Source organism: Zeugodacus cucurbitae, chromosome 3, assembly GCF_028554725.1.
Source record: "Zeugodacus cucurbitae isolate PBARC_wt_2022May chromosome 3, idZeuCucr1.2, whole genome shotgun sequence".
NCBI lineage: Eukaryota > Metazoa > Arthropoda > Insecta > Diptera > Tephritidae > Zeugodacus > Zeugodacus cucurbitae.
Window position 1 is genome coordinate 5,794,736 of NC_071668.1, and position 23,236 is coordinate 5,817,971.

At 34.2% G+C, this 23,236-nt stretch overlaps 1 protein-coding gene across 6 annotated transcripts in view; it reads right to left on the minus strand.

The window, feature by feature from the left end:
- Positions 1-1,051: 1,051 nt before the first annotated feature.
- Positions 1,052-23,236, minus strand: part of LOC105214195 (formin-J) — a 70,237-nt gene continuing 48,052 nt past the window's right edge. For 2 of the 6 annotated variants that reach the window (XM_029041642.2, XM_054226534.1), the window contains exons 5-11: positions 14,649-14,856; positions 14,359-14,595; positions 13,839-14,020; positions 10,904-11,105; positions 10,657-10,782; positions 10,425-10,567; positions 1,052-5,513 (exon numbers count right to left, since the gene is read on the minus strand). In XM_029041642.2, the coding sequence (XP_028897475.2) occupies positions 2,459-5,513; positions 10,425-10,567; positions 10,657-10,782; positions 10,904-11,105; positions 13,839-14,020; positions 14,359-14,595; positions 14,649-14,856 (4,153 nt within the window). In that variant the 3' untranslated portion in view covers positions 1,052-2,458. Of the gene's footprint in view, positions 5,514-6,861; positions 7,014-10,424; positions 10,568-10,656; positions 10,783-10,903; positions 11,106-13,838; positions 14,021-14,358; positions 14,596-14,648; positions 14,857-20,855; positions 21,024-21,395; positions 21,516-22,442; positions 23,228-23,236 lie in introns of all 6 variants that reach the window. The other 4 variants (XR_003752467.2, XM_029041640.2, XM_011187475.3 and 1 more) reach the window with 4 other exon arrangements.

Here is a 23,236-nt window from a genome sequence, read left to right on the forward strand (position 1 = left end):
TCACCGATTTACGCGGACCTAATTGAATAACTTTCGTTTCGGGAAAATATAATATTTGTATATATGTATGTATGTAGGTATATGTATGTACTAAAGCTAATCAATACACTAACGGTTATGAAAATGATCATGTGCCAAAGTTATGCCTGTCAACTATACATATTAATACTCGTGTGTATGCATATAATTTACATATAATGTAACATTTATTTTTGTTTAAAATTTGAAATTGAAAACTGAGCGTAAATTATGTACATGAAATTAACTGAAATTAACTACTAAAACAATTAATATGTACTTCAATTTTTTTTTATTTTTGTAACTTTGCTTGAGAGTATTTAGTTTTTTGTTTTTCATTAAGTTTTGTGTGGGTGCATTGCTATTATGAACTGTCGACAATTTGTTTAAATATGTATTTTGTGAAATTTTTCGCATGCATTATTAACATTTATATTTGTTTTTTATTAGATTTTTTTTTATTAGTTTAGTGATATCGAGTATGTTACTGTTTGATTGCTTACATCGTTAAGGTAACAAGTTCATTGTGTTGAGTAATTTTGTTGAATATCTATGAGTTTTTTCAATTTTTCTTTTTGTTTTTGCCTTGAGTATCTTTACTGTTTTAATTTTTTTTTGTTGCTCTCTCTTTCTTTAATCCACATTTATTTGCAATATTTTACTGCTTTTGCGTTATTTATTCTATATAATTTTCTGTTGAACTTGTAGGTATTTTTTTATTGCAAAATATTTATTTAATTCGTAGATTTTTTATTGTAAAATATTTACTTCAATAAAAAAAAAAAATAATTAAGTGCTTATATTATTATTTTTAATTAATTAATAGTCAACATAAAATATAAAAGCTTATTTTCATAATAAATATATATAACTTGCTCTGCTGTTTCTTCAACTATGACCTACGCTATAATCGAACTCTGTCGCGCTACTCAACTGTTATTATTTGCAACTGGAAATAAAATACTTTGATGACTTGTTTTTTATTTTTTATTTTTTTAATTTTAATTTTTAATTTTTATTTTTTTAATTTTAATTTTTAATTTTTAATTTTTTTCACTTAAATGTGCTGCGCGCATATATGTATGCACTATATGCATTTTAAAGCTAATTTACTACCATAAAGTTGAGATTTTGCGTAGCCTGCAACTACTACCACTAAGTGCGCCTAGAAATTACACTAATCAACCTTAAAAAGTATGGGAACTAAATTCAACGTTAATTGCGACGTCATTTAAGCTTTCTACGCCCAAAAGTATTTTTGAAAAGCATTCAGAATACATTTTTGTATTAGGAATACGTTTTTCGAAATCTCAATGCCTTTGCTCTTCTAGTATTTGTATATGAGTCAAATGTACACTAACTGCAACTAGTACAACAAATAATATTTAATTTTTTTTTATTTTTGGGAATTTTTAAAGAATTTCGGTGTTGTTGTCAAAATGACACAAAAACTTATTTTTTGAATTTAATGTTTTTTATTTAGTTAAAAGTTCGCGTAAACGTATATACATACATACATTTGTATATATGTATGTAGAGGTGTATATATATTTATTATATGTATATATATCTCATTTCTCGCTACACTTAAGAAATGATGTTTTTCAGAATTTTCAAGCAAATAACGTTTTCCCTAAACATTACGTCATATTGTATATATATAATATATGGTATATTTATATTTTTAGATTTCATAAATCGTTTTTTCATTATTTCATTATTCATTTAACGCTTATTTGTTTTAAAATTTATTTATTTATTTTTTTTTTTTAATTTGTAACGTCTTATTTGAAGATTCAATGAAATATTCCTCGAAACATGACTTACTTAAATACATATGTATATATTTTATATTTTATACTGTAACACTTTTTACTTTCATTTACTTGTGATTCTTAAAATTATCATAAGGATGGTAGTTGCTGTTGCAATGCAGATAGTTGAATGAGTTTTGCAATAAATATAGACTTTTTTCCTATGTTTTTATTACGCTTAAATAAAATTTGTTGCTTTCATTAAACGAATTTGACTAGCTCTTCATTGAAATATTTATTTAAACCGCACGCAAAAATTTTGGAAAATTTTTTTTTGGAAATTTTTTTTGAAATTTTTTTTTTAAATTTCTTTTGAATTTTTTTTTTGAAAGTTTCAGAAATTTTTTATTTTATTTTTTAAGTGTGTTAAATTGTGTTTAAAAACGCGAGAAACTAATATTTTTTGCGAAAGAGAGAAATATTTCATAAATTTCACTATTTATTAAAAAGGTTGACAATCTTTGCAACATCTCAAGCATGCATTTTCTTATCGCCGTTTCCGTTTTCAACGCAAATTTCGCTTGCGTTCATATTTTTATATTTTTTTTTATTATATTTATTATTTAAACTCTATTTTTACTTATTCGCGTGTGTGTGTCTGTGTGTATTTACTGAAATTTTGTATATCACATTTTTTCGCCATTGGCCGAATCCTCCGTCTCGGTTGGACTGATGGGCGACATCTCGACGCTGTCCAATAGCGGTGTCTTCTCCTCGCTGCATTGACTGCCTTGCGTGTCGTGCATGGCGAAAATCTTCGAGAGTTCGGCGCCGCTCAGCGACTGATGCGTTGGCGAATCGTCCGGCGAGCTGTTGGCATCGCTGGCCGTGCCGGTGCTGCTGCCGCTACCGCCGCTGCCGATGGCGCCTTCATCGCAGTTACGCTTATCAGTTAAGTTGACAAAGTGATCCACCGACTTGAAGATAGCGCTGCGTGAGACATGTGACAATGCATTTATAGTGTCAGCAGCAGTCGTGCTGGACGCGTTGGGCGAGGGAGATTGTGCTGTAGCGGTGGAGGTAAAGCTTTGATGGCAGGATAGTGTGGCCAGGGAGGTGGTCTTTATATTGGTTGTGCGGAGGCGATTTATGGAGCAGCTGCTCCAGCTAAGCTGGTTGGGGTGGGAACGTTTAGACTGTTGTTGGGGTTGTTGTTGCTGATATTTTTGCTGTTGTTGGTGATTGTGTTGCATTTGCTGTTGTTGTTGCTGTTGTTGTTGCTGGGGCTTTGCTTGTTTTGTTGGCTGTTGTGAGTTGTAGTGCGTGCGGCGCTGCTGCGCTTGTTGAGATTGCTGTTGTTGTTGTTGTTGCTGCTGCTGTCGATGCTGCGATTTCGCGTGTTGTTGTACATGATGATGTTTTTGTTGTTGTTGTTGTTGCTTTTCATTATAATACATATAACCGTAAACATTATTGTCATCATAGAAGCTCATTTCGTCCTCGGAGAAGCAACATTGCTCACTTCCGCTCATTGTATTATTGATTGCTGTTTGTTTCAGTTTCGTTAGGGTGACCAGATGTCGCTCCGAATATGATTTGCGCGCATCCATAACACGTAAATAATCGCTGGAATCACCGAGATCTTCACTCTTCGAACTGCAGTAACGGCGCCCAGCACCGCTGGCACTGGCATTGCCACAGAAGCTGGTGGTCACTGCCAAACCCTGAGCACCGCTACCTCCACCACCGCCACCAAATGCCTGATTCAACCCGGATATCTCATTGATGGAACTACCACGGTTAAGCGATTGTCGACTTTGGCTGCGACTGCCGTACGAGGAACTGCTGTCGTAGTGATTGTCGCGCAGCGAAGATGGAGAGAGGCGCGCAGAATGATTGGGTGATGTTTCCAGCAGCGAGTCATTGGACTTTGCTATGCGATTTTTGCGATAAAACTTGCTATCGCGCCACATTGTTTGACGTGTGCTCACCGAACCCGCAGCCGTAGCTGGACGCTGCATCTCAACACTGGCTATGATACTTTTATTGCCCACCGGTGAGGTGCTGGTCATTTGATTGGGCGAATTGTCGTAGACCACTACCTGACTCGACGTCTTGCTGATGCGAAAAGAGGCATGCGTGAGTTTTTTGTATTTCTCATCACGCTGCATGTTGACGCGGTTCTCGGAATTGGTGCGATCCCCGATCGGCATGAAAGCGCTATCAATGCGACGCTCCTCTTCGAGCGAACGGAATGCCATGCGATTGACATTCTTTAAGAGCTTATCGGAAGAGGAACGCTTATTCGGTGACATATCCTCAAACGAACTGACGCGATATTTTTGTGAGAATACCTCAATGGTACCGATACGTTTCGATGGTGAAGTTGTATAAATAGAGTTTTGATCGTTAACTAGTATTTTGGGTGGGTCGAATTGTTGTGCTTGGGGTAGTGCGGCGCTAGACGAGGAAAGTGACGAGTTGCTAGAGTTAGTAGTGGCAGTGACGAGTATTTTAGGCGAAAGCGAGACGGGAAATTGTTGTGGACGTATATTGCCTGTAGAGCCGGACGAAGTGGATGCGCCCGAATATGAACCGGACATGCCATCGTCAATGTTCAAAAAGTTACTTGGCGATGTTTCACGACAAGGTGATGATATGGCTGAATCTTGTGACACCATACTTTTCGGTATAGTGGCTAATTCTAAACAAGTTTCCTTACCACCGGTTGTCGTTGCTATTATAATATCCTCCACACCCTCATCGATCGGCGAGGAAATCGACTGAAAACTACTTATGCGAAAACTGGACGAACCAACCGAGAGATCATTGTCTGTCAGCGAGCCAAAAGCTGAGTCTTGCGACGGGTTACTGCGTCCATACTTCAAACACTTGAGTGAGTATTCGAGCCGACGACTCTTCGAATTCTTATAGTTGCACATATCAGCCGTTAGTTGATGGTTGAATGAACCACCGACGGCGGCACCATTCGTTGCGGCGGCTGCCGCTGACGTTGATGCCTTCGCATCATCATTCACATGACTTTGGCTATTCGAGTCAACTTGGTGCGTCGATGAATCGCTACCAGACGGACTGTCATTGTTTGATGTACTGTCATCAGCTTCAAGCTCCAATTGACCTGACTGCATTGTAAGATGCTCGCCAATGTCCTTATCTGTTTCCACAATAAAGGCCGCAGCTGGCGTTGCGGCGGCAGCAGCAGCAGCAGCGCCGGCGCTTGTTGATGCAATACTTGTGCTACTACCCGTTGAACGACTCACACTTGAACCCAATGTTGGTGCATTCAAATTATTGCTGGAGCTACAACGTATTGTTGGCAAGTGTGTTGGTGGTGGCGGTGAAGACGGTGACTCTAGGTGCCTTTGTTGTCGTGACTGTTGTGTTGACTTTTGACTTTCTTGAGTGCTATAGATATTGTCATCGGATTGGGTGGTGGTATTCTCACAATAATGCAAGGGTGACGATTCAATGGCGTCATACTCCAATGGCTTATGCTCACCGAAGTGATGATTTTGGGTGTGATATTGGCGTTGCGATAATGCGGTGAACTGGTCGTAGTAGTGTTGCGGATAGGAATGATGCTGACGTTGGTGATAGTTTTGCATGCGTTGCAGTTGCTGTAAGCGTTGTTGGTGGTAGTTACCATCGACGAGTATTTCATCAAGTAAACCTTCCTCGGAGTCGCTGGATATATCGAAAGAGTCCATTGTTCGACTATAGCTGTCAGGTGTGTGCGTTCGTTTGGCATCAGACGTAGTGTAGTTGTATGAATGCGTGAAAATTTTCAGAGAAAATTTTATTAAAGTAATGGCGATTTGTGGCAAGGAGACAGGTAATAAATAAACATATATATAGTACTTGAATTGAAGCATCATTTGTTCACTCGCTCAAAAATTGAATGAGTTGTAGATGGTGTGTGAGGGTGTGAGTGAGTTTGAGTGAGTGCTAGAACATTGATAGTAGAAAATGAGCAATGTGATACGCCAATACAACTAAGCAAGCAAAGTACATACGGTCCGAAAACAATATATATTTCTTAAAAGTTGAAATCATAAAGTTAATAATTGCTTTAAAAGACTAGTAAATATTTCGAAAACACTATTCTGAAATATAAAGAAAATTTACTTCAAATGTGTATTTACGATACTTTTTGGAATAATATGCTGAGTTACAAAAGTAGAAGTTCTAAAAACTAGAGATTCTTATATAATACTATTAGAATTTTGTATTTTCCTATTTTTAACGTTGAAATTTCCTTATTAATATTTCAAAAACAGTATTTTTATAAAAAAATATTGAAACTATTTATTTTTTTAATGTTAAACATTACATATATAAGTAGTTTAAGCATTCACAGAAAATAGCTTTTCTTTTTAAAGAGATATATCCTTATACAAGGTTTGTTCAAAAAATAACGGGAATTTTTTTTTAATTTTTTTTAAATTTTTTTTATTTTATATTAATAAATTTTTTTTTATTTTTTAAAAATATTTTAAAATTTTTTTTTTTATTTTATATTAATACATTTTTTTTATTTTACATTAATATGAATTTAGACGAATAATAAATATTTTTTCAAAAATTTGTTTTTGAAAATTCCCGTTATTTTTTGAACACACTTCGTTTAAGTCTGAAAATTCTACTACAAAGAAAGTGCAAGCATGCAACACTGTTGGGGATTAAGGAAAATTTTATTACAAAACACATTAAATAATTTAGTTTATATAAGAAACATCCAACAGAAAGAGGCAAACAATAACTTTTTTAATGAAACTAATTAAACAACAAATTATGACTACAAAAATAACAACAATTTTACATAGACAAATCATAAAAGAAAAATCAATTGAAAATATTACAAAAGAAGATGAAACATTTTACTGTACTTTATTACTACTCTCTTACACACTGGCTGCAATTGCATGTTGCATATAAATTTTGCGAGTAAAATTTTGGTTTTGTGTTTTGTTTGTTTGTTGGTTTTTTGTGTGTTGTTGTTGTGATAGCTTTCTTATTGCGTGTTGTTTATATAAGAATATTAATAATATAGAAAATAAATCACACTTACCACTTCGTTTCTAATATTTGCACATTAAATTTATATGTAGTAGTAGTAGTAGTAGTAGAAGATTTAATTAGTAGTAGGTAGGATGAGGTACATAGGCTGTTGGGTTGTTTTGTCAGTTGTTGTTGTTGTTGTTATGAAGGTACGAGTAGGTACTGTATCCAGTTTTATTTTTATTTTTTGAATTTGATTGTGGCAAAACAAAACCGCAAAATAGGCAATTTAGTAATATATTTTTGCATCCATAAGTAGTAGTAGTAGTAGTAGTAGTACAAATAGTAGAGATTGTTGTTGTATTTGTATTGAGCTTAATTGTATGCATTTCTAAAAATGTTAGTACATACGAAAGACTTCATAGGGCGCAGTTGGAGCACTGTATATATTTTGGTAACATATAATTATCTGAATTAATTGTAAAATGTGGCTACAATGTTTGAACATAGGCAAAATATAATCATAAAACGGTATCTAAAAACAATTATGTTCGAGTATTTGTAAATAATAACACAAATTTTGTATGCATAATTATAAATTTAATTTTTAAATATAAATAACATAAATTCATTATTGAGTTACTAAGTGTTAAAGGTTTTAAGTTAGTTTAGTAAGCAAAGTTTATTATCTAATCATAACAAACATTTAATAATGAACAGATCTTAGTTAATTTTAGTAAAATAGAGAAAACATAGAAACATGCTCACATATTTTTAACGTTACAGCTACATAAGTTGAGCGTATTCAAATTTATGAAATTTTGTGTACCATTTCAAAAATTGGTATTTGAAAAAATTTTATTCGGCGTGTCCAACAGCAAACAAAGTGGTTAAGTTATACGGGTACATACGAGGTGTGTTCAAAAAATAACGGGAATTTTCGATTTTTGAAAATAATATTATTCATTCGTCTACAATAATGTTGTCGTTTTCAAAATAGTCCTCGTTCCATATCACTATGGCTGCGTTTTTTCCAATCTTCGAAAGACTTCTCACTTCGAATTTTAGGATTGCATTTTGCTATTTCAGCGATTTCTTGCGTGCCTTTAAGGCAGTAGTCTGCTTTACAGGCTCCAAAAAATCGATTTTTTTGTTTTGTTTTAAATCTCTTCCAAAACTATCCAAGAATATGTCTTTAAAATTCCAGAGGCCAATTCGACATATTTTCGAAGCTAGAGCAGTTTTAGTGGCCGAGCGTCGAGCAGGTGCGAATGATCACCGAAAACTTTAAATCGCGTTTTCTCGAGTTTTCATGTTCACAAGTGTTAGAAAACGGTGTCGGCGATAGCAAAAAGAATATATGTCCGATCGAAAAAAAAAAACAAAGTGATCTAGCTTCAGTATTAAATTATCTTCTATTTGAACTAAAAAGGACAAAAGTATTATTTAAACTACTTGTTTTGCAACTTAAAGTCAATTTTTTTTTCTTAAAAAAGTGAATTTTTTTTCAAACTTCGAAAAAATTTGGAATTTTATAACTTCTTCGGTATTTTTTTAGTTCACAAAGAAAAGAAACTTATAAAAATTAAAAAAAAAAAATTGGTTCGACTGTTTCAGACGCATCGCACGACCTCCATCACCGGCACCGATTTACAAGTGCAGACTCCAGGCGCTCCAGAAAAATACTTGCAACTTTGAAAAAATTTCAATATTTTTTAATAATAAATATTGTTTTTTAAGCCTTAAATATAGTGCACTATCGTCTTCAAATTCCGTTTACCGCAATCATTTCCTCCCCTTTCAAAAAAGAAAAATTGCTAAAAAAACGCTTTTTTCGGCTTCTAAAGCAGGCTACTGCCTTAAGGTGCTCTTGATTTTTCCAATAGGAAATGTCATACGGAATCATTTAGGGCGAATATGGAGGCTGAGACATCGTATTAATACAGAAAGACAAAGTACGGGGAGGACTCACACAAAGATTTCCTTCATCTTGGCAACTACGTCACTGTTGTCAGCTATAAATTTGAAAAAGTTAAAAACTCTGTTTATCTTGGAACCAGCATAATACCACCTACAAACTAAGCCTGGATATCAAACGCAGGCTAACTCTTGTCAACATGTGCTACTTTGGGGTCGATAGGCAATTGAGAATCAGATCCCACTCTCGAAACAAACATATTTTTATATAAGTCTCTCAACAATCCCGTCATATTATACGGCGCAGAAACATGGATTATGACAAATCGAGATAAGAAAGACTTGAATCATTCGAGAGAACTGTTCTCCGCATGATTTTTAAAGTCGTTCGCTTGAGCGATGTATTCCGAAGAAGATGGAATCATGAACTATATGAGTTCTACGTCCACATGGATATAGTAAAGCGCATAAACATCTAATGAATGCGCTGGTTGTGCCAAGCAAGGACGGACATGTATACAATGGTCTCTTAAGGCATAGGGACCTGTCTACACTTGGGATGTATCACTAAGGTGACTTCGCAAAGTACAGAGGCAACTTTAGGCCAAGTTTAGAGACCGACACATAGTTGTAGTGCCAAAGGCGAAGAAACCCTGTGGAGGCATAGCACATTTTCCTCGAGTTTTCTCAAAATACAAATGTATGTTTCAAACCGCATCAGATCCCAATTTCGGACGTATGGCGACTGTTCTTTATGAAGCTTTTCCTTTAATAGGGTACCTTATATCCCAAATAAAATATCTGATAGTTTCCTACTGATCAGTGGGAATGATTTGGCCGTTATTAATTTAAGATATTGTATACCTCTTAACACCCTATATAAAATATAAATGAAATTTATCTTTTTATAATGATGATTGGAGAAACTAAAATTTGTTAGAAAATATGCCAAAATTGCGCGGTTGAGCGCTTTCAATTTTGCTTTATTTCGGATTTAAAGCTCATAAAATTTTGAATTTTGCTGTTAATTAACTGAGATGCTTTGCGAAGTACTTTTATAGCTGAGATAAGCGGAGTAGAGTACGCTAAGGACGCGCCACAATCGACTGCTCTTCACACTTTGTTTGCTGGGACACGACAGGACGACAGGTTTATGCGAATAATCAGCAAACACTAAATAAAAAATTTACACTGACAAAACACAAAGAAATTACTACAATATAAATATATGATGAGAATGTACGCAAAAGGATGAGGGGAATGACGATGACTGCACACACACACAAATGAACTTACGAATAGATACGATGAATGGCGAACGAACAACGAGAAGTTATTTCAGCATAGAGCTAACAATGACATTACAGGAAAATTTCGTGTTTGTGAAGGTGATAGAAATATGAAAAATTGCAGAGGAGAGCTAGAAAATAGTTATGCGTAAGATAGATGCCAGTCAGAGACGATTGATATGTGTGTGTATGAGGTGTGTTTGCATATGATTCTATTACATTGAATGGGTGCCTGTGGGTGAGATGCTACATAATAATACCGAGATACATTACTTTCCTTTGTTAAGATTTTAATAATGAAAATTGATATTTGGCGCTTGATATCTGGGTTAGTTTTTTATGTTTGCGCTTAAATATGCCGGCGAAAGTGTGTGCGCGTGTGTCTGTGTGTGTTGGTGTTGGTGTGTCTATTTAAATAAACACTTACCCGCGTCGACCGTCGCGTGGCGTTGATGGCGGTGTGCTAGGTGAGCTCATTTCGCTAAGTGAACTACCGAGCGATGCACACTGGCGCTTCTTAACGGCATACAAGAGATTTAGTGTGGATCTGCTAAGGCTCGGCTTGATTGTCTATACAGCATATAATTTTTTTTGTTGAAATCAATGAAATCATAAAGTTATATATATTTATTGTCAGTTTATGCTTTTCAGTTACTTACGCTAAAGCATGGACCACGTAATTCACGCAAATCGATGCTTCTGAAGAGATCACATAAGACTAGGTCTTCGACGGAGGGGCAAACACCGCTTGGCGGTTCGAATATTAAGCCAAGTACATCTAAAATCTATTACGAAAATAATCAACGCAAAAGAGTGTTGATAAAGTATAAATATACCGTTCTCTTCAATTTTGGTTTCTTAATTCCATTCTAAAAATAAAGAAATAAATCTCTAGTTTCAACTCACCTGTGGGTAATGCTCTAATTCCATTTCGAGCACCCGCATGGACGGTTTGGGTGTGGTCATCTCTTGACCGGTACACATTTCATATAATAAATGACCGAAGCAAATGATATCTACATTTTCGATTTCTGTTGTACTGCGCGACCACATGACAGCATTAATGCGCGAACTCAGACCGAGCAGACCGTTCTCGAGGCCGGAAAGTCTATGAAAGTAAAATGTTGCAAATATGTTAAACGAAATTTGTTTTAATTTAAAAAAATATATTTTCAGTTATTATATATAAAACTTTTATTTTTATATGGACGAGCAAAATGTTGCTTATACGCCCAGTGAGTCGAATACTCTATTTAATAAGTGTACTTGGTAAACAAGTGAAGAAGTTGATCTATATAAAGTAATCTAATCCAAATCCTACAGAGTTTGCAGTCTAAATTTTACACAATTGTAGATGGATACTGAATGGTCCCAGCAGTTTTCCAAAGTTACACAGTTTTGTCATAGATTGGGTTCTGTGGACTCCAAAGATATGAATAGACTATGACTTATTAATAAATATCTATAATTTCATGGACACCTAATCTTGACTTTTTTGTTTTCATTTTTAAAAATAAAAATTTTTGGAATTTCGGATTCGAGGTGTGTTCAAAAAATAACGGGAATTTTCGTTTTTTGAAAAAAATATTTATTTATTCGTCTACATTAATGTTATTTGACTTTAATAGTTCCCATTCGATATTATGTGCTCATGCCAGCGGTTATTTTATTCGTCGAAATACATCTCAAACTCGATTGTTGAAATAATCTTTAGCTCTTTAAGCGATTTTGTCTATGCAAAGAATGCAATAAATACAGCTGATAATTTTTTTTATCGCACTTCAGGGGCATGTACATATACAGCCCTATTCTGTGCACTTGACAAAATAACAAAAAAATCGAAAATATTTTCAGATTTTTATCAAGTAATAATTTTTTTGGTATTCTGTGGCAATTTTGATAAAATAAAAAGCTTCAGATCGCATAGCTTTTCCCCACACGTGTGGGAAACAAAACAATGTAAACAGAAACAGCTGATTTCTGTCCAATTATATTGAATTGAATTGAAAAATTTATTTGAATTACGTTTTCACATGCATTTCAATATTTGTTGCAAAATAGTTAGTAATTTAACTTAAATTTCAAAATAAATCATTTTCTCTTGGTCTAGACGTGAAGTTTCTGAGAGTGCTCAAATATTCCATGTTCCGAATCTGGCCCTATTTTGCATGCATAAGGTCGTTATTTGGATGAGTGTTTATTTTAACCGAGCCTTCTTCATTGTGGCTTCATTAATAAGTTTGGTTTACGATTGACCGGTTATCAGCCTATCTATCCGATTCTGATGTCGAGATATCGACTGAAGCCTTTCAAAGTATTTGGTTTGGTTTTACAACCCCATTTACTCTATATAGATGATACGGTTATACCATCTTTACTCGGTCGCCAGAGCCTCGTTAGCCTCCCCAACCAAACAGGGAGTGCAAAGCCATAAAATACTACATAATATAATTCATATCCATATGTCCTTTATAATATATTTAAAAGTATTTGGAATGCAATTTTGATTGAGTTCGTAGTTATGTTTAGCTTCAGAAAAGTTTTTTGGGACTACGAAATCTTTGTTCATTATTGACAAAAATTTGCTAAGCTGTCATCGTATCTAATACAGAGAAAACAATGTTCTCAAAGTTACCCTCATTATCTTCATTTTTTTATACAAAAAAGGGAAAAATAAACTTCTTAATATAACGCGGGCTCAACTTACGCGAGCCATCAACATGTTCACATTTTTCCTCTTTTTAAAGAAATAACGACAAAAGTAAAATATCTCCATTGCAACAAGTTCACTTTTGCAACTATCCACAACGAGACATTTTATTTTTACTTATAAAGAAAAGAGCTTTTTATTTTAGACACACAATACGAAATGCTTCATAAATTTCAAATTTTTACAAATTAGAAATTTGTTGAATTTGTAAAGTGCACAGGATAGGGTTGATAATATCAATAAAAATTAAAAAATTTGAAATTTTAAAATTCCCGTTATTTTTTGAACACTCCTCTATTACCACTTTTAGAGATATTCACTTGGTCTTGTGGCAAAAAATAAACAATTTGCACTAACAAACTGGCGTTTTGCTAATTTAGTTTTATCATACGGACTGAAATTCTGCATAATCACAACAGACCACCAACAACTATGCTACATAGAAGACACCACACCTTTGTCATAATTAATTTCAATTGTTTACAAGTTGCTTGAAAATGCTAAAACCTAAATGAAATTGCATATTCATACTTGTACTTAGAATTTGCATTTTGCATTTCTAGTTTCGACGTTGTTTGTTAGTTGGAGAGGCTTAACCTAGTTTTTGTGACACACTCAGCAAGTTAAAGTGCTCTAATATTTAGTTAACAGGGTGACTGTCGGCAACAGACATTTGCAGAACATAGTTCCTTTGCATTCAGCCATTTATGACCCTATCTGCATATCCAAAATATATAAACATGTATTCATAATTGTTCTATGATTTGGGCAATATTGTGGTGAATGTGTGCTCAAAGGCAGTTACGGTTTAGAAAGAGAAGCGACAAGGTTCTGTGATTTCCAGTTTTGATACTCTTTGCTTTGAGTAACAACTTTTCTGTGGATTTTTTAAATATTTAATTATAAATTTCACTAAAAAGGCTTAAGCATTAACTTGCGCTTTCCACGTTAACCTCCTCTGAGTATTTAGGGTTTATTTATTGAATCGTCATAGCTTTATTTTTTAACCTTTTTTACCTTTTTCTGTGTCGAAACTCATAATTCATGCACTTTGACGACATGCGAGTATGCGACATATGTGAAAGCGCCCATATGAGAGCAATTAATTTATATATAGTGAAGTGTACCCACCTGGCGGCGCCATTTTGTAGAATCACATTTCCGCTATGCAAATGTCCGTGCAGTGGGAAGCCGCGCTCTTTCAGAAACAGCAACGCCTCCAAGATTTGTCGGCCCAGCCGTTGAACTTGCGAGACGGGCAAACCGTTGGGTTTGCGTGTGTATTTGCGTGCCCATGGTTCGTTCCATTGCGCCTGCAGCGGCATGCAATTAAAGTGGATTTAAAAGAGAAGAAAGAAAAAAAAGAACAAAAAAAACAGAAATAAATAAATGAAAATGCAAAAGTAAACTGTATGAAATAGTGTAAAAGGATAATAATTGCTGCAAAGCGGACTAAAATAAATGAAGTACACTTGAGGCCAATGCCATTGCAACACACGTAGATATATATGTATAATTATGTGAGAACACATGCATGTGTTGTACTCTTACATACGTACATATATATGTGTCTTAATGGCGGCAAACCACCTGCGCGTGTGTTACAATATAAACACGAGTGTTTTTTTCATGGATTTTATGTATGGTTTACCCTATAAATTAAATCCTTTAAGCTGCCACGTGAATTGAATGGCGTCACCAGACAAGCGAAATTGCTTGAGCCAAGCTGCAGAAAACCCAAATCCAATATCGGATAAATATATGGATGATGCAGTGAGCCGAGTAATTCCATCAGCATCGGCTTTGGATTCTCATTGGCGGGCAAGTCCTCGAAAGCGACACAGTCCGGTGGGAGTGGCAATAGTGTCAGCAAACGATCCGTGCGTACCTATATAAAATGGAAATTAGTCAATTACGCTCAATGATAACTGCTAAACTCACCGTCGCATCGGTCACGAGAAACCAATTCTTGCCATGCCGCGAACCAATTTCATCCAAATGTGCGATTATCTCGTAACGGCCATTCGAGTTCTGCACCCACTCCGACAGCGCGTTGAGGGCGCGTTCACGCTGGGCACGCTCACGTGGACTACGCTCCACAATGCCATTGCCACTATCCAACGCCGAGTATTGATATTTTAGATTTGGCCTGCAAAAGTTGAATAGAATTTTCGAAAATGCGGCAAAAACACTGGCTTAAACGGTAGCGTTGGTTACTATAAAGCGTGGTAGTTGGTGGGATCAAAAGGAATGGGATGTGTTGGCGACGATGGACAAAATAATAGAAATACACGGTATAACGCTATATTTAATTGATTTTGTGGGAGGGGTGGTACGGGGGGCAGTGTCTTTAAAAATATATAGAAATTTTAGCTAGATAATTTCGATAACGATAACTAATTTCAATAACATATTATATAACAGTAAAATTTTTGCAGTTTCTTTTTTTTGAAATTTTTTATAAAATATATTGTAATTATTTACTAAATCTAAGAAAAACTTAATTTAATAATGTTTTGTAAAAAAATCTGTATGCTGTATTCGGCAAATGCTGTTCACTGGCGTTTATAATTCCGAGGCGTGGAAGTGTGTGGGGCGTTTGGGTTTTTGGAATTGAGACAAAAATTCATTAAACCCAATTTTCAAAATTTGAAATTTTTTTGATATTTATTTTGGTATTAAATTTGCATAATTTCAAATATGAATTATTTAAAAAATATAAATTTTCAATTTTGAATTTTCAATTATTCGCAGATGTAATTTTTCAGAGAATTATTTTATGAAATTGCATTCATTTCCATGGCCCTCGAACGAACCCACAAACTTCCTGCGCTTAATAAAAATCAACAGTCTCCAATGCGCGGGCAAAGTCTCATTTATGTCTCCAGTGATATTAGATACAAAAAATACATGGAGATACATATAAATATTTTTCTTGTCCGCGCATTTGTTATACATAAACATAGAAGCATCGCCATGCTATGCGCTGCCACTGGACATTCACATACCGCGTACAACCGAGCTCAGTTGAGCATGAGCGACAGTGGCAACGCAGTACAGCATGGAGCACAACACGACAGCGTGGCACAACAGATGACAAATGATGGCACACAGCGGCGGCATGGCACAGCGGAAACGGAAGTGGAAAATAAGAGCAACCATACGCGTTGGCTAAACACAAACTCTCGTTATTTGGTTAGATTAACTTATTAAAATTTCAAATGCCTGTAAATTGAGCAAGTCTGTCTCAATTTTCGTTTTCGTTTTTCTGCGCTGACATTCATATTCTAGCATGTGCTACTAACTTTAGTGACATGTAGAGGTTTGAAGAAATTTTTAAAATTTTTTTGGAAAAATTTTACATTCATTTTAATATTATTTATGAGCAAACATATACAATTTTTTATGTATTTTTTATGAGTTGAAACATATATTATTAAGAAAACATAGAGCAGCAAAACACATATGTATTTAGGCAAAGTAGTTTGTGTAGAGAAAAAATGTAAATATTTTGTAGAAAAATATTTGTGTGCGAATTTTGTGTTTTACGAAAAGCTGAGTCTGTGTGGAGTGAAAATTAATTAGCTAAAAATTGTTCAGCACTGTGCGTATATTATAAAAAATGGCGAGTAGAAAAAGCGAGCGACATCAAAAGCCATCAGTATGAAATATTTTGACGTAGTATGTATATTTACTTTAATAAAAAATATATTTTTTTTGTTACTTCAACTGCTCGTTTCAATCAAAGAAATTAAGTAAATATTTCCTATATTAAAAACCTAAAGAATTTTTGCAATATTTTTTTTATTTTTTAGTAGCCATTTTAACCCTGAATAAATATTTATTTGCGTTACTTAAACGCACTGGAACATTTTTTATTGGCACCTTTTGGAATATGTAGTGTGTTCAAAAAATAATGGGAATTTTTGTTTTTTGAAAAAATATAAATATTCAGTCGTGTACAGTTGTCTACATTTATGTCGTCTTCTTCAAAATAGTCCGCGTTCGAACTCGATTTTTGGGATAGCCTTTGGCTCTTTCAGCGATCTCACGTATGCTTGTGAAATGACGGTCCTTTAAGGCTCTCTTTATTTTTGGAAATAAGAAAAAGTCACATGAAGTAATGTCTGTTGAATATGGAGGCTGGGGCATCTTTGCCGTCAAGAATTCACGAGAAAAAATTTTACCATTGAAATCTTCAAAACCGTGAAATTTTAACTATTCCCGTTATTTTTTGAACACACCAATTTTTACCATCTATTTTGACCAACTCAGTAAATTATAGACATACTGTGAGCACAAATAACTACAAAGGAATTTCAGTGAGTTAAAGAAATGAATAAAAGTTTGAAAACATTGTAGAGGCCAGTCCATATTTACTGGCGGCTTAATACACTGCACGAGTCGTTGGTTAAGTGTGAAAATCCTTGGCGCCTCTGCGAGCCCACACAAAAAAAAATAACATTGCGAAGGCGACTGGTGCGTACGCAAACAAATGATTTTTATATACTTTGTAAATGCAGTTGAATGTAAATATATATTTATATATATATATTTGTTTGTGTATGTAAGTACATGCAATTGTGCGTTTGTGTTGGCAAATCAACCAAAAGCGCCTTTGGCAGCAAGCGCCACATTAACTGCAAACAATATCCGCAGTCACAAGAAAAAACAACCGAGTCACATACTACATAGAGGCAGCCAAGCAGGAATGGCGATAGGCGCATTTTCTTTCAAGCATGAATAGTGAATAACTTTAAATTATTCATATGAATGACTAACAACAGCCTTGAACTCGGTGGCTGAAGAAATGTGCACTTCAGAGATACATACATATGTACACACAATTCACATATATACAATATATACAGATTTATGTATGTATGTAGAGTAAATAAAAGGCAGAGAGAAAAAATAACGGTTATGCCCAGTAAAATGCCAATTTTTGGCCGCGCATTCAGTTGCGTACAAATATTCATAAATTTTTCACTGAATTCGTATGCTTTTTGTGCTCCGTTATCTTTGTGATATATATTCTCCTATGTTATGTAAGCAAACATCGCCATATTTGTATGTATGTATAAGTGTGTGTGCGCTTTACTGCATTTAAAATGTTGCTTGCGTTTGTGAAATAACGGAAAAGACAGCCGACAGCTGGAAGAGACAGTGCGAAATTGCATTACTGCGAGTGGTAAATTTTGCAACAAAAAATATGAATAAAGAAATGATTAAATAAATTAAAATCTTTGTAAAAAATGTAATTAAATAAAACTGCACTGAAACTGAATGGAAAAGGGAGTAAAGGAAAGGCGTCGAAAAGTAATTATTAAAAATGACTGCCTTAAATTTTTTAAGAGTTGTAGGTATAATATAGAGAAAAAATCTCAAAAAAATAAAAAGAATATGGTGCTGTCACCTTGAAATATCTTAGTTTAGAAAATACATAAATATTTTAGTAGACACGTGGTGTGTTCAAAAAATAACGGGAATTTTCGTTTTTTGAAAATAACTTTTATTCATTCGTCTACATTAATGAAACGCTTCTCGATTTGTGTGGTAGCCTTTGGCTCTTTTCAATTTCTCGTATGCTTGTAATTTCTCGTATTTATTTTTGAAAAAATTTTGAACATACCCCGAATGTCTTAAGCCCCTAGATACCTGTTAATAACTGTAAAATTTGAAATTTGTAATTTTTGAATTTTTCATTAAAATTATATAAAGATATTTGACATTAGTCTCAAAAAATCGTACTCTAAATTTAGTAAATTTTTTTTTTCATGTATTAATTGTAATATCAACAACTTTTTGCAACTATAGATAAGCTAAGGCAACTGCTGTGACCAATATCGGATAAAAAATTTCAAACTTTTGATTCAGAACTTACTTAAACTGCCTTACAACAGTAATTTTAATCCACTACACTTAAAAGTGTGAAATTTCATTGCTATAATATATACTCTATACTGTCACCTTCTCTGCAGCTTTCCTTCTATTCCTCTACTACATATTGTCTACACTCAACTAAACTCAACCGATTATGAGATAATAAAATGAAATTTGAATACCATGTCGTGCTCGATCTTATCATACACTCATACGTTCGCTGTGCTATGCTAAGTTATGCGCATTGTTCGAACAAACGTGACATAAGCATGTACTTGTGCTTGTGTAAGTAAGCTCTTCGTGTGTGTGTGTGTTTGTGCCTTGCTCAGTGCCGTATGCCATTGTGCCATAGGTGTGTGTAGAGTTTTGCTAAAATTTCTGTATGTGTCGTATGTTATATACCTTCATGTATATTCAGACACACCTTGTGCTAATTTTATGCCGCATATATGTACATATGTATTTATGTAATGTTATGCTAATATACATAAGATATAATTCGGATTAATACCGAAATGTATAATTGTTCTTTTTTTTTGTTGTAGTGAAGCGCCTTGTCACTTTGATTGTCAAGCGCTGATGTCATATGTCACTTTGTGAATACTCTTTTTATCTATGTAGTTAGATTTCTAAAAAGGTCATGTGTTTGAAGAGTTTCTAACATAATTTATATACATTTCTAAAATTAAATTTGTACAAAGTTTTAACAAAGAAGTTTAACGAAATTCAAAATTTAAACTTTTATAATTTCATACGGATTAATGGAATGTTTTTCTTAGTATTTATATGTAAATCTTCTAAGATATGTAGAGTCGAATAGCCTTTTCGCACAGTAGTTAATTGAACAATTAACCGACCTTTGCTCGATTAAAGCGCTGATTTAGAACGATTTACCATTCAAAAGGAAAATCTTATTTAACTAAATTAATTTTTAATCGAATACAAATCCAGTTGAAACTGGAATGCAGCTCTGCGGGTTAGACGTTGTAATTTTGATTATGTTTATTGATAAAATAGCTATTAGCTGATGAAGCTTATTAACTTCTTAGAACAGCAAAACCAAAAATGTGTAACAGCTGATCGTTAATCGAGTTGCCGGCTGTGCGAAAGCCAAATACTGATTTCTCAATTATAAACTAAATGTATTAAATTAATTTGGCTGTGCGATTCGGCTATAACCCTAACGAATTTATTGGTGAATTGTTTGTGATTTGAAAACCTCCAATTAATCACTAACATCCAATTGTTTACCAATTTAATTGGAGTAATTTGTTAGCAGTGATCTCCATACTGTTATTTAAGAATTTATATTAACAATTTTCTACAGTATTTTGTCGAATTATTCTTTCGCCGAAAGTGTATTTAATAAATTATGCTGATTAAAGCTATTTAAACGCTTTAATTTTGAAATATGTACTGTAGTGTCAATTGATTGATGAATATTTGAAAGCCGCAAACCCTTTTTTGGCCTAAATACCATTACTTACCAAAAATATTTCAATTGATATTTTTTTATAATTTTCTTATATACATTCCAATTATTTAGTTTAGTTCTTGCTAGCTGAACTCCGTTAAAACTTAATTTATATAAGTATCTCAACACCACTATACTTATATTTAGTTCATACCAAGTACTGATATCATATTTGAAGAAAAAACAAACAAAATTTAAGAAGCATTGTGTGAAAGTACATTGAAAGCTTAAGTTTAAAACATGCTGGTGCCATATACAAATATAAATACATACACATACATATATACATTCATAATAGATATATACAGTTATTTAACCATAAAGTGCACCACTACAAATGAGGCTTTAATAAGTGCAAAGTGTTGTGAAAATTCAAAAAATTAAAAATACAATTTCATTGTAAAGTGTGTGGTCTTTAGTGTTGGAGTATAATATTACGAAGAGTGTTTAAATTTATTGTAAATATATATGTACAATAAGATATGTTTGTAACAAGGGAAAACCATTTCTTCATCTGCGTTAAGACTTCTTACATAATAAAAGTTAAAAAATATTTATATACATGTAGTTAATAGAGATTTTCAACTTATTTCAATTCAATTTCAAGTTATAGCAATACATTTTTCAATACTCGTTACAGTACGTTCTCAATAAAATCCAATAAATTTACATAGCATACAAATAGTAGTTAGGATAGTTTGGAGATATAGAGAGAGAGAGAGAGAACTTAAACCAATAATTTGTTGCCTTTTTTTTTGATTTTTGAGGTTAGAAAGTATAGAAAATGCAACCTTGTCGTTAGCACAGAATCTATGGTATCTCTACTTCCGGTTTCCGCTGGCATCGATTTGCTAAAAAATAGCCTAGCTAGATTGTCTAACCTCGCGCTAACCAATGGTGATTTTTCCGAGTGCTCGGACTGATCTGAATTATCTTGTTCCGAACTGGCCGAGCGATTGCTGCAAGAGAACAATTTTGTTTGCATCGATGTGAAACAAAACACGAAAGAAACAAAGAACAGAACAAAGAAAATACACACACAAATTAGAAGATCAATTCAAAAACTGAACTCGTTCGAATTGTGGTATTTTTTTTTTTTGTTATTTCAAAAACATGTGTTTGGTTCAAATTTGTTTATGGTATTTGATCAAAAAAGGTGATTGGCATAAACTAATAAAATAACTAAGTGAGAGATTCATTTGTTTATTTTTTCCATTATACAAAATTCAAAGTGATACAAAGTGGTGTGAAGTTGAAATTAAAAATAGTACAAAAATCAAAATAGTTTATGGGCAGAAATGTCGTTCATTGGTCAGCTAAAAAAGACTTACCTGCTGTAGATGTGCCGGCGATTGGCGGCTGTGAGCGCGGACACGTCAAATTCGATCGCTGAATTGGAGCGTTTCAGTCCATTTTGTTTGTGTAATTTCTTCATAATGTGTTTAACTTTCCTGCGATTTCGTTTGATTGTTTGGCGTTGTGTTTTTTTTTGTTGGGGTTTTCATTTGTTGTTTAATTGCATGCATTTTACAAATGATTATGGAGAGTAATTTAAAATTGGAATTCGTTATTAATTTGTTTCATTGAAATTGTTATTATTTTTTTTTTTCAAACAGTGGTGGGAAGTTTGATTTCGGTACATAAAAACTTATCTTATTCATTCAAAATCATCTCAAAGGCTATAGAGTTGCTCCATTGCTCTCTTCTCAAAATCTTAAGACTGTTCAATCAGGTATTGCTTGATTTACAAATAAACTAGCTGATCTATCCATGGATTGATTGAGACGCAAATATTTGCAATTTTATTATTACTTAATTTTCTGAATAATTCTTTTGAATCTTTCTAAAATTTTAATGATTTTTCTGCTATTCAGCGTGGTTACGAATACAACAAATCAGAGATCATCAAAATCAGTCGAGTCGTTCTTGGGTTATAAAAGGTGTAATCAGACTTCGTTATATTTTTGAAGATTTATGAATAGTTATTGCAATACTAAATTCTCAATGGAGTTACGATTGGAACATTCTTCATGTTCTGGACTATGAGGTTTTTTTATAATAATAACACAGACGAATAAGTCTTTGCTAAATCTTTTTAGATCACCGCTCAATTTCTTCAAATATGGTAAGGTCCTGAGAAATGCGGAAATATAATCTTAAGCAACGAAGATGTCTCATAATTTTTTGACTATAGATGTATATATTTGTACCTAAAACTGTAAGTAAATTATAGTTTTTCGAGTGTTACTATAGTACTGGGCATATTAATCATATTCCATAAATTTGGACCTACATATAGTCATTTGATACTAATCTCAAAACTTCCCACCACGCTAATTTTTACACTGAAAAAGTAATCATTTCACTTTCACACTCACTTCTCGGGCACTGGTGGTCGAACAAACTGATCGTGTCCGGTGCAGGCATTCGCCCGATTTTCGGCGCGATTTTGCGCGGCCGCTTTATTGAATTTGAACATTGTGAATGATTTCTTCGCGCTGGCAACCTCACAAACGCGCACAATGATCTTGCGACTGCTCTTGAAGACCGTATTCAACGTTTTATACACGAGTATCGAGACGGACTTCGAGGGCGGCGGATGATGACTGCCGTTAACCGATTGCGGTGGATGTAGGGTGGCCGGCAGTGATTGTTGTTGCTTTAATTGGTGGATAGAGTGCGAATGTGGTTGTTGCTGTTGTTGATAGTTGTTGTTATTATGGTGCAATTGCTGCAACTCTTGTATAACTTTCGATGATTGTGATCTTGTGATAACTTTTTGATTTTGTTGTCGTAATGGTAGTGGCGCCGGTGTATTGGTAAAGGGGTTGCTGCCACCGGATATGGGTGTGTTAATGGACTTCGTTGGGTTAATTGCTGGTGGTTGGGGTATGGTGGGTGTGGTGGTGGTGTTGGTGCAAGTGGTGGTCGAGTTGTTGGTGGTGGTGTTGTTGGAAGTGGAATATGTTGATTTGCACGATAGTAGCTGCTGTTGCTGTTGTTTTTGTTCAGTAAGCAGCAGCTGTGCAGGAGGTTGTATGCGACTCTGCAACAATAACGGTTGCTTTTGCTGCTGCAGTTGCAGTTGCTCTTGCTGTCGACAGCTGTTGCTGGCGCTGACGTCGTCGACGGTTTGCACTGGCGGTAAATTGCTCGTAATGTCCTTTTTTGT